This window comes from Lepidochelys kempii, chromosome 5 (genome assembly GCF_965140285.1).
Source record: "Lepidochelys kempii isolate rLepKem1 chromosome 5, rLepKem1.hap1, whole genome shotgun sequence".
NCBI lineage: Eukaryota > Metazoa > Chordata > Testudines > Cheloniidae > Lepidochelys > Lepidochelys kempii.
In genome coordinates, this window is record NC_136384.1 from 100860174 (window position 1) to 100872851 (window position 12678).

The 12678-nt window shown below is 40.6% G+C and overlaps 1 protein-coding gene across 1 annotated transcript in view; it reads left to right on the plus strand.

Moving 5' to 3' along the window:
* Nucleotides 1–12678, plus strand: part of DOCK8 (dedicator of cytokinesis 8) — a 132298-nt gene that overhangs the window by 15649 nt on the left and 103971 nt on the right. Inside the window, exons 2-3 of the mRNA XM_073345216.1 lie at nt 3774–3870; nt 10030–10205. Of these exons, the coding sequence (XP_073201317.1) occupies nt 3774–3870; nt 10030–10205 (273 nt within the window). The remainder of the gene's footprint in view (nt 1–3773; nt 3871–10029; nt 10206–12678) is intronic.

Genomic DNA, 12678 nt, shown 5'->3' on the forward strand with positions numbered 1-12678 from the left:
CACTGCAACATGGAATCTGACCCAGTGGGAATTTCACCTCTGAATTTAGTGACAGCAGAATCAAGCCTTATGACATTTTCTCTACAGTCAGTTGTCTCATTGAGTACTACGCAAAAAACCAGGGACCAAATAAGAGCACGGCACTGTTATTGCCATATCTATATGTTTGGGGCCAATTCTGATCTCAGGAATGCTTGCTCAACTACTAGTGGCTGAAACTGGTCCTGCAAATGGTTCAACACATGGACACTTGCACCTGCATGGAGTCATTTCTATAGGATCAGGGCCCAATGGAAGTTGAGTTTGTGTATATCTAAGGGTAAAATCTGGCTCTTGTTTTCTCAGTGAGTGTCGTTGTAGATCTAGCTAGCGAGCAGAGTTTGTTTGCAAAACTCATGTAGTACAGATATCCTAGTGCACAATATTTTTAATTTAGCAGAAATAGTTAAATTCATAAATGAAACAAGATATACTATCTACTTCAGTATCTAAAGTTTATTAAATTGAACCAGGCTTCTTTACTTTATCAATTTCCTGTAAATGTATGTAATTTTTTCTTCAATATTGTAGTGTTCCTTTTCAAACTTATTCCTTCTGTTAGATAGTGAAAAATCTGTGGGATCAAATTAATTTAGGGTGACCGATCGTGTGTCCCATGTTGGCTGGAACAGTCCCTTTTTAAGCCCTGTCCCTGCCGTCCAGAGTTTTTTGGAAAAAGTGGGCATTTGTCCCATTTGCTCTTTCCAACTTGCTCAGTTGGCAAAAGCAAATGGGACAAATGCTCACTTTTGTCAAAAAAGGTGGAGTGCGGAGGAACGTGCAGGGGACAGGCCGAGATCGAGCGGGCAGTGATGCTAGCCCCGGCCTCATGCGGGGGGCAGACAGGGCTCAAGCGAGCAATGATGCTAGCCCCAGCCTCGTGCTGGGGGCAGGCAGAGCTCGGACAAGCAGCTCAGGCCAGCCCCATGCACGGGCGGGTGGGAGAAAGGGATGGCTCGGGCTAGCCCCCTGCGGTGTCCCATTTTTCCATTGGGGAAATATGATCATACTAAACGCATTGCCTCTTGTAAGGGGCATAACTCCTCTGAAGGCCACGGAGTTGCATCTGCTTACACCAAATGGTGAGTTGGGTCCTGGTCTGTGCTCTTCTTTTCCCTTTTGTAGCTCAGAACAATGCCCTGTTCTAGGGGCCTAATCACCCCACAACCTGTATAATTTAGAGACATGTTATCCCCTCATCTAGAGTGACATCTGTTTTTGGAAAACATTTAGCCATAGTCTGCCAGCAGATGAATGCTGCTACAACTTTCATTAATGTCAATGAGACTCGTGTGGTATGCTTCACAGGGCAGAACCTGGCCCATTCTCTTCAAAGGAAAATCCTGGGTTCAGTAAAACTGAGACTTACTTCATGCTGTGAGAGACACATGATCAGAGATTACTTGTAGTGGGAGATGAACTGGAAGAAAATCGACTTGCTATACAGTTTTTGTTCTCTTTTTAAAAGTTGCACATATTATCTTAAACACACCAGACACTGGAAAACCACGGATTTCCCCTACGTGCCTTTTTACTGATGTTTTAAAAACACTTATTTCTCTATTGAATCAGCTCAAGAATCCCTCAACATTTTGGCTGGTTAAAGCCTTGTAGTGCCAATACTGAGTAAGAACATATTTTTTCTGTGATATCTTTTCTTCCTGTTCCATAGCAGTACTTCGGCTTTTCAGGGCTGCTTTTGCTCTGGCTGTAAACATTGTTGTTTTTAGAGTCAAGCAAAGTCTCGGTCACACTTGACAAGGACCCTGAATTAACAGCTGCTTCACAGGCAGCTGGGGACTGGAGAAGAGAGAAGAGAAGGTGCAGATTGAACAGGGAAGCCCCATCTTGTTGGATCTGATAAGCCTGATTATCAGATGGCTGAAGAACCCAATAATGCTCACTAGCATTAGAGGAAGGAGTGCTGGGGAGAGAAGAGCCTTCTCAGTTCACCACATCATGATGTTTCCCTAACCCCGTGCAGGTTGTCCCATATAACAAAGAACTTTTCTGATTCTCCTCCAATGGGAGACTGGACTACCTAATTTCCTTTAAACTTGAGACCTGTTCCAAAGCAATAATGCTGTCTGAAGTGAAGCCAGACCCTCCTTTACCACACTTAAATATAACCCTACCCCAAGGAAAGCCTTCTATAACCTGAAAAAGGAGAAGAGCCCGACCCTGCATGAAGTCCACTGGGGACTATGCTATTTCCAGTCTGTTTGACTTGGAAGAGGCTCAGATACTATAGTGATGGGTGGCAGCACAAAACTGTAACATAGATAATGTAAACTGAAACACTGAGGATCAGGTTCATTGCTGATATAACTCCAGTAACTTCAGAAAAATTACACCAGGGATGAATGTGGTGTGAGGGAGATTAAGGGCCTGATTTTCAGAGGTGCTGAACACTTGTAGCTCCCACTGATTTCATTTGGAGTGGTGAGTGCTCAGCATCTTTTGAAAATCCAGTTCTGAGCTCAGCATCATTCAGTGAGTCAGTTGCAGAGCTGGGAATAGACTCATGGGCTCCCAGTATCCTGCTTTTACCACTAGACACTCTGGACTCTAATGGATCCTGCTAAATATCCCATCCCATGGTCATGTGACAATATTTTCTTGATTTCTCCAAAGAAGTTATTGTGGGGAAGATTTTCAAAAGTGCAAATGGCAATTAAATGCCTCACTCCCATTGACTTTCAGTGGGAGTTAGGCACATAATTGCCATCTGCACCTTTGAGAATCATGCCCCGTGTTCCCAAGGTAAAATATGTAAATAACCAGCTTCAAAACAAAAACAAAAATTACTCAATCATTATTATGTATTTTTTTTATTTATTTCCTGAGCCTCATAGAATATTTACCAGGAGGTTATTAAAGAAAGTTAATGCAATGAATCTGATTAGTGGATTGTTAACTCAATGGGTTTGATTGGCTGACTGTACTATCAATCACCTTGGGATTTTCAAAAGCGCTTGGCATTGACCTATCTCTGCTCTCATTGAAATCAATCAGTGAGTACTTTAGAAAATCTCACTCTTATACATTCAACTGATACTCTTATTAAGACTACAATGTTCTGGACTGGTGTTTTTGTTTCCAGGTGCTAATGACAGCACGCTGTGTTATTGATCTGAGCATAGGATTTTATTGTTCGGTCAGTGGAGTCTTGTCTTATTGCTTTTTTTGGTCCATGAGTAGCTCATTAAAAATGTTTTCCCTCTGTGGTGGTCCCTCTCTGTTCTCTTGCTCTATAGTAGTTACTTTGCTCTATAGTAGTTACTTTGCAGGACGGAATTTGCAGACTGTTATTAAATATTGCTACTCATGTTCCAATTACACTTGATTTTGGGTCAAATTCTTCTTACCAGTTTATATTTAGTTTCTCAGTTCCAAGAATTTAGCTTAGATAGCACTATATCTATTGATGGGCGAATGAACAGAATCCTGAGAATACAGGACTGTAAACGTTTTATGAACAATTCAGTGAAGGCTAACACTTGTTACAAAGCAAGAGGAGAGCAGGGAATAATCAAAATATGGTTCCAAACATTAGAGTACATCATTAAGCTGCTTAAACTCTAGGAAAAATATTTGATTATCTTATTTGAACCTCAGATATTCATAAATGTAGAGTTGAAATTAACCAGTGTGCCCTTAACATTTGTTGTCAGTTGGTTTTGAATTGTGGACAACTACTGCAGTACATTTAAGTTTTTCTGTTTTAATTAAAGGCATTCATCAGCAGAAATAAGGAAGCAATTTACCCTCCAACCAAGTGTTGGACAGTTTTGTCTACGAAGTATAAGCGCCTCTGGCTCTATTCAGCTGGTAAGTACAGAGATTCGTTTTTTATGTATAGTTTTTCCATCTATATTGATTTATGTTTTTAGGCTGAGGTCACTGAACTCTTCTTGGGGGCTGATCTTGCTTTCTGCTGCCCTCTGCATAAGGCTGTAATAGAACTACTGCAATGTGAGCCGAGGCACCTGTTTGTTTGGAACGATTGTCAGTGATGCCCAGGGCCTGAGATCGAGTAGCATAAATCAAAGGAAATAAGTGACTGTGCAGATTGTGGCTTTTTGCTGGAATTGTTTGAGCCCTGCCCTGTAAGCACATATAGGCACAGAGGTGCGTGTGCTGTGTGCTGACCGGAGGTGCTCTGCAAAGACGGGTGCGTGCCAGAATAAAAAGGGACATTACGTGACCCATATGGCATAGCTCAGCGCATGATTTCCTACACTTTCATAGCATGAAGCATTTGGCACTTATTGGAAAGAGGACTGTGCATTAGTTGGACCGCTAGGTAACAAATTTTGTCAACATACTTCAGTTTCAGTGCTTTTTTCTCTTGTGAGTGTCTGTGGATAGGTGACCATTTTCTTGTATTTATTCCTTATTGTAAATTATTTGACAAACAACAGCAGTTAACCTAATGTAGGTTGATTGTCAGCACTGGGTTTGGTTGTGTTTTGGATGCACTGAGGTAACTGAATTACTCCAGCCTAGGTTTCAAATACTTAGCCATAGAGAGCAAAGAGACAGGACTGGATGTTTAGCTTTATACTATTCCATGTTAGAGCCTTTTCAGGAATGTCTTCAATGCCAAATACTTAACGAGGGAATGCCTTCCAGATTTGACTTCTTCCTACATGTGCTAACAACTGACGGGCCAAATTCTGGCCAGCTCTCCACAATGGGGGTCAGACCTGGAGGCCAAAAGGTATCTCACCTCATGCTCCTATGCAGGGACTGTCCAGAATCTTGAAGGGCAATGTGATCCCTGCTACCCGCAAGTGTGCTAGGTGCTTGAATGGGGAAGGGGTTAAGAGGGACCGTGGCTCCTCCCCCTCCCCCATGCCAGTCAGCAAAGCTGCTTAGACAGGGAAGGGGTAGTATGCCACACCTTTTTCAAAGGTGGTGCAATAGGTGTGTTGGTGTGCACTGCTTGGAGGTCACTGGCCTAGTTCTGCTTGAGTCAGGTGCTGCATAGCCCCCTCAGCATCTTCTCCAACCTGCTGGATGTCACACAGGGAGGAATGTAGCCCCTGTTTATTATAACAAGAGGAAATGTATTCCCATTAAATTCAAGATCTTTTTAAAGGCCCGTCAAAAGCAGGGGAGATTTGGGAGTATCTCATGCTGTGAAATAAAACCAGAATGGGATTTTGACTCTTTTCTGAGTAGTAGTAGGAACAGGCAGAGTATTTGTGCCCCAGCGATTGAGAAAACTGGAAATACTGTAAGCATTCACTTCCTGTGTGTCAGGGCTTACCACTAGCGTTTTGCTCGCTTCCTCAGTTTGAAATGCTGTGGTGAGGGCAGGGTTTTCTTTCTTCTTTTGCTCTCAGAAACCTGCTTCTGCTGTTAGGAAATTTGGTAACATTACATTTCACTTCCTGTAGCCGCCATTTTGTGAGCTGTCACAACTTACATGCCTCTAATCCATCATCTAAAAAGGTATGTCTGCTGTACTGATTTATGGCTATTTCTGTAAGATGCTTAAATTGCTCTTCATTGGATAGAGTGTGCTGTGTGTGGGGGGTGGAGAGTACAACAGTGTATCATAAGATGCAATGATGACCTTTCTTTTGAAAATCTGCATTTTTTTCTGTTAGTCTATTATGTTCCATCTCTATTTAGCTTTATTCTTTCATCCCTTTTAAAATTCTTATCTAGAAAATGTGCAAAACTGCAAAAGTTAAGAGCACATAATTCAAATGATAAAGATTATTATTGCCACCTAAACTAGACAAGTTAGAAGCCAAAATAAAATGCGATTGATTTGATTGATGAAAGTGGGTGGTCTGATGTTGGAAAGTAAATACAATGGTTGATTTTAAAACTGGATTTTAATAAGCAACATCGTTTTGTTTGCAAAACACTATGTCTTCAGCAAAAAGAAAAAGATTATAGATATACTTATATGCATTTAAATTACCTCATTTTTAAAAATATTTTGTAAACTAATACTATGGAACATTATATAACAATATCTGCAGGTATATGTCTTACTACTAGGGCTGTCAAATGATTTAAAAATTAATTGTGAGATTAAAACAATTAATCATGACTAATCCAGTTTTAATCGCACTGTTAACAATAATAGAATACAAATTAAATTTATTATAAATATTTTTGGATTTTTTTCTACATTTTCAAATATATTGATTTCAGTTACAATGCAGAATACAAAGTGTACAGTGCTCACTTTGTTATTTTTTATTACAAATATTTGCACTGTAAAAAAAGATAAACAAAAGATAGTGCAATCTACAAGTCAAAGCAGGAAGGAGCATATAAATGTTTAGCATATCTGGCATGTAAATGCCTTGTGACATGAGCTACAACTGTGCCATGCAGTGCTTTTTCTTGCTTTCAGGTGACATTGTAAATAAGCAGTGGGCAGCATTATCTCCCATAAATGTAAACAGACTTGTTTGTCTGAACAAGAAGTAGGACTGAGTGGACTTGTCGGCTCTAAAGCAGTGGTTCTCAAACTTTTGTACTGGTGACCCCTTTCATATAGTAAGCCTCTGAGTGTGACCCCCCCTTATAAATTAAAAACACTTTTGATATATTTAACATCATTATAAATGCTGGATGCAAAGAGGGTTTTGGGGGGGAGGCTGACAGCTCGTGACCCCCCCCCATGTAATAACCTCATAACCCCCTGCGGGGTCCCGACCCCCAGTTTGAGAACCCCTGCTCTAAAGTTTTTACATTGTTTTGTTTTTGAGTGCAGTTATGTAACAAAATAGTTCTCCATTTGTAAATCGCACTTTCACGATAAAGAGATTGCACTACAAAAATGGTCTGAGGTGAAGTGAAAAATGCTGTTTCTTTTGTTTATCTTTTTTACAATACAAATATTGGTAATCAAAAATAATAATATAAAGTGAGCACTGTACACTTTGTATTCTGTGTTGTAACTGAAACCAATACATTTTAAAATATTTATAATAAATTCTATTATTGTTTAACAGTGTGATTAAAACTGCCATTAGTCATGATTAACTTTTTTAATCAAGTTAATTTGTTTTGAGTTAATCACTTGAGTTAACTGCAATTAATTGACAGCCCTAATTACTACATAATGCTTTAACTAGCGATAGTTCTCTAGGACTTAGAGGATATTTTTGAGGATATTTTGACTGCAGTGCCAGAGACTGCCTGAACTTAGTGACTATGGAGCATCATGTGTAGATGCTGTGTTTCCTACTGTCCCACTGAGACAAAATTACTGAGTCTGTGGATGCAATGAGATTGATTACAGAGGATCTAGAGAGATGGGGTGAAATTCTGGTCACATTGAAGTCAATGGAAGTTTTTGTTATTTGCTCCAATTGGTCCAGGATTTCATGCATTGTGGCTTGTGTTTTGTCAAAAATCAACTTGTTCATGGTTTATCGTTCCCTTTAAAGAACTTGATTGGCCCAACAAGCTAGTAGTGAGAAGACAACTGGGAGAGATGGATATATACTTCAATAATAGCAATCCAAAGGACAAGCTCAAGTCCATATCAGTCTTGCTGAAGGTGCTTCAGCATCAGCTAGCTCTGTAGTCTTTTAAGAGCAATTGCAAACTATCCAGTGATATGATCTGACAATCCTGTAGTTGGGGATTTCCGCACACATGGAAAGCACCGTCAAATGCCCAGTGCCAACTATGTATACATGATCTGAGTTCAATATAGATGTACTTGTCCATATAACACTGGCAGCACATACAGTAAATATAATGAGAGTAGTACCCTGAACATTTCTGACAATCAGCATATGGGGAATTTTTCCTCCTGGTTCTGTAAATGATGTATCTGGGCATGGAGTTTCATGATACACTTGCTATAGATACAAGCACTTGCTACTGAAAATACCCTCAAGTTCTTAAAAGTGGAACATGACTGATGTAGAAAGGGAAGGATAAGAATAATATGTAACAAGATGTAAACAGGACAAAGTAAGAATTAATAAAAATTTTGCTCTTTGAAATGTAAAATACCTATATCCGAATTTTCTATAAAGGGGGCTGGAAAACCCCTTTTTATAAAGCTGAATCCAAAGATCCTTACAAGTAAAAAATCCAAACCAAACAAAAAACAAAACCTGCCATTGGCCCAAAATCTGAAGTTCTTATATTTTACTCAGTTTGTACACAGTTGAAATATGTGTTACCTTCACTGAGAGTTTTGCCTCAATAAGGACTTCAGGATTTGGTCCATAGTTTTTATTTGTATGAAAGAATCTTGCATGCAAATAGAATAAATCTCAGATGGAGTAGTTAGTTGTAGTAATATTGAATATAAAGGTTGTAATGGTATAAGAAACATCAAATGCCTTATTTTTCTTAATTGCTGAATATTTTTTATAATCCCCAGCTATAGAACAGTATGCATGAATTATGTGATCTATGTTTATCCCCCTTTTTTATTTTGGTACTTTCAGGAAACAGTCATTTACAATATTTGGGCTACTGTTGTGACAGAGTCCTTGTTCTTGATAGTCAAGGATAGTTTAACAGGCTGATTTGATAAATATACTCCAGTGGACTTCCCATTGGTACACTAGTTATTCCAATCCTGTAATTATCTTTCATGGGTCACACTGTACTTAGGTTTCCTCAGAGCTCACGGGAAAGGAAAGATAGATTATCTTAAATTGTGTCTTTTAACTCACTTCATTACTTATAATGGAAACCTATAATAGGGTATAAATAGTCTTTGAATATGACTGGACAGTGTTTCATTGTCTTCATACAAGCAGCTTATTTTGTATTAGTTACACAGTAAGGAAAAAGAAATAGCAGTACCCTCTACATTTGCAATAACTTGTACATTTATATAAAATAAAGTTATATATCATTCTAAGTGAAGTTGTTCTAAGATGCTGTTTCATAGTCTCTTTTCCATTCTGCAGTAGGAAATTCAGTCACTATTGTTGTGACTATGCAAGTAAAAAGAACAAGCCAGTTGATAGTGTGTGCCATTGGAAGAGTTCACATGTTTTGAAACTTTGTTCTGAAGAGGATGTACCACCTCAGAATGGCTAATTAGGCGTGACTAAACATCCTTTGGCTTTATTAAGTTGCAGCATAATATACTGCAGAAGTGGCAGATGCTTGAGGTTTCTGATGATGGAGACAGCTGTTCCAGGTGTTTCTAAAGATTTACTGTGGTGACAGTAGGAAAATATCATAAAAATAAAAGTCATCTGTTCTAGGGAGAGGTGGGAAAACAACCCTGTGCTTATATTTTGGATGGTAATCTTATTGGAGGTCCGATGGACTTAATTTGGAGTTGAGTGCTCAGCACTTCTGACAATCAGGATCAAAGTATTTCAGACAGGAATCCAAATAGTGTGCCATTTTGATGATTTCGGCCTGGATTGTTTGGGCTGGGTGTCAGGGTCTTCAGACGTGCCTTAGCTTCTGCTCCTGCTTCAGGGACTCAGCCATCGTGGCCTGGATATTGTTGCCTTTTACTGAGGATGTTAGGTGCCCTTTGACTGCTGCCTGCATGCTGTCTGCTTCCTGACCCTGCCTCTGGGTCTCCTCATCGGCCCCTCTCCATTCCTATCTATCTCTGCTTCTGCCCCCTTTCTCACAACTATAATGATCAGCCTGGGCTGGGAGACTGAATGATTACATGGAGTAGTGGTCCAACTGAATGGGCCTGTAGGGGGCCCCAGATGTGCTTGAACCAGCCCTCACTTCCACCAGTCAGTGAAAGTTCTGAATGAAGAGGAGCTGCAGATCTGGGCCTAAACTTAGTATGTTGTGTTTATTTTCTAATTAATTAACTTTTTCCTCTTCTGCGCCTTCCATTTTTAGACCGATCCTTCACTAACCATTTTATTCTTTGAAGAATTTTACTTGCACACCATAAAGGAATAGAGACATGCTTTCTAGGTTTAGTAGGGGCAATAAGCTTGAGTTATTTCTTTTAAAAGCCCACATTTCTATAAGACAGCTATTTATTTCTATTCTCTCCAGCCTCCGTTTTATGACGCAGTGGAACCAGTGGATTTTGAAGGTTTCCTGATGACACAGCTGAACAACTTAGACTCAGAAACTGTGCAAGAACTTGGTGACTTTCCCGAAGATGATTTGGACATTGTCTTTACTCCAAAAGAATGCAGGACTTTGCAGCCTTCCTTGCCTGAAGAAGGGTAAGGAGAGCTTATCTGGAATAGTGTGTGATTAAAAAGGTATTGAAAAGGATGTGTGCAGATTCATATGTTTCCAATTCAGCAAGGCACTTATTCACTTTCCTAACATTAAGCAAGGAACAGTCCCATTGATTTCAATAGTGGTGCTCACATATTGAAGTTAGGTAAGTAGCTTGCGGAATTGGGAGCCTATGAAAATGTTTCTGCAACATGGATGACTATTGTAATCTAATTGATGGAAGAGGGATTTGTTTCTGAGACTGTAATTTTCTCCAATAAATGCACATGATGGGACTGCAAGGCCTCTTCACCATCCAGCTCATGATCCACAAGTTATAGAGTTTTTAACCAAGGTATTTAATAAGACAGTATCCCTTTAAAACAGTGGTTTTGAAGCTTGGTTTATTTAATTAAACTCATAGTAGAAAATGCCTGATTCCGCTCCCACACCCCTACAGCACACACACTTCTTGCATAATTGCCTGAGCAGATGCAGCTGCCACTGCATGAGGCTAGAGCTCTCTAAGAGAGCCTAAATGTGAGAGCCACTTTCAGCCTAAACTTGTTCCCCTGAACTGTTCTCCTGTCCATGTGTTCCTCCCGTGCCTGCCTGCTGCCGATCTCTCCCCACCGCATAGAATTTTTGGGGCAATCACTCCAAGGGTCTGAACAATAGTCCACTAAAATCCAGGGGAATTTTTCCAGTGCCTTTGGATCAGGTACCAATTTGCCAAGCACTGCCACTGTGGCAGCAGAATTGCAGAAATATGTTTAAGCTATTTAGGGTAGCTCTGCTCTAAAAAAAGCCAGAAGACTTAGGGCCCCCTTCTGGAGCCCTTATGTGTGTATTACTCCTGTTGAGAGTAAGGGGGTATTTACATGCATATAAGGGCTGAAGAATCAAGCAGCTAGTGACAAATTCTACACTCATCTACAGTCTGTATCATGCAAGTCCTACAGGTGTGGCACAGCGGGTAGGTGTCAGGAAGTGGGATGCATGCAGTCAGTCCTAGAAGTCAGAGCAGGAGTCAGGACACAAATCCAAGGGTCAGAAACTGGATGCCTCAGCCATGGGTCCCAGAACCATGTACCTGCAGACAGGGAAGGCAGAAGTATATCTGGGTCCAAAGCTGGAATAAGGCAGGCTCTGTCTCAGTAGCAGGCCAGGGATCTGCCTTGTTGTACAGACTGCCCTCCATGCTTCAATAGTGGATCTGAACCAATCAGCGGTAATGGGGGTGCTGCCAATCAAATCTTCTGTGGGTGGCATTGCCTGTGGTGCCTAGTCTCCCAGGGATTACAGAGCATTGGTCATAGCTTTGTCTTGGCTGCCAGCTGGCAGTGCAGAAATGGTGGTCACCCTGCAGACATTGGTTCTGGTCCAGTAAATCTGTGCAGAATTTGATCCTGAGTCATTAAAATAAATCATTTTATTTTTATGGCTGCCATTGGCGTAGCTGCATTGGTAGCAAAGGTCCCATTCCTGCTGCAGCAGTAGGTATACTGGAAGCTCAGGCCAGACTAAGTGTTTTGGAGCCGGAGTGCTTGCCCAAAATGTATAGGATTTAGCAACTATGCAAGGACTCGAGGGAGATCTAATAATGCCACTTGCTAGAATTGTGAGGGAGCAGATTGTATCCTGGCTGGCCCATGTGTGACATAGGGCTCGGCTGTGTGGGGACAGTCATAATTGCTGATGTTTTAAAAAAATCCAAGAACAGTTCTAAGAAGGAGCTTATTCCATGCTGGCTTGATAGGAATTGTTGGCAGCTCCAGGACAAGTCGCGGCAGGGGTTACCTGGCAGCCATCCCCTGCAAAAGGCAGTGTGGGAAAGTGCAGCTGGTAGTCCCCTATACAGCCTGTAAGGGTGTTGAGGTCTGTGGGTTCTCCTTCAAAAAGACAGCAACAATGAGTGTAGACCATGGGGGAAGGAACGGGCCAGAGCTTAATTTCTCTTTCTTATAGGTAAAATTGGCCCTTTTTGTGTTTTGAATCTGGATCAAAACCAGCCCCAAAGTTCAGGGCATGTTTGGATTCAGAGTTCTAGTTGGGCCCATCTCTGCTCCTCTCCTTTCCGATATTTCAGATTCAGAGATAAACAAAAGAGATCCAGTTTTCTTCTAAAGGGCCGATAATGACCACAGTTAAAAAAAAAATGAAGCAGTACACACACTTCCATTCTATTTCTTTTAAGTCTAATGGAGGGTGTATAGGAAAGGGCACACCGTTAATTCTTAATGTAGCTTGCTTTTGTTGTTAAGGTGTATTAAGAATCTAAATGTGAAATTTAGAAAAAACACAATTTCTTTGTTGGTGTCTAAACTATTTGATCACAACCAAATTGATTAGAGAGACAAAAGAAGAACAGACCAAAAGAACAGCTGCAGCTGGGCATCTGAGTGGCTTGGCATTCGTTAATCTGTCTGCGTCTCTGAGCACCTTGTGGTCATATAGGGATGAACTTTAAACTGC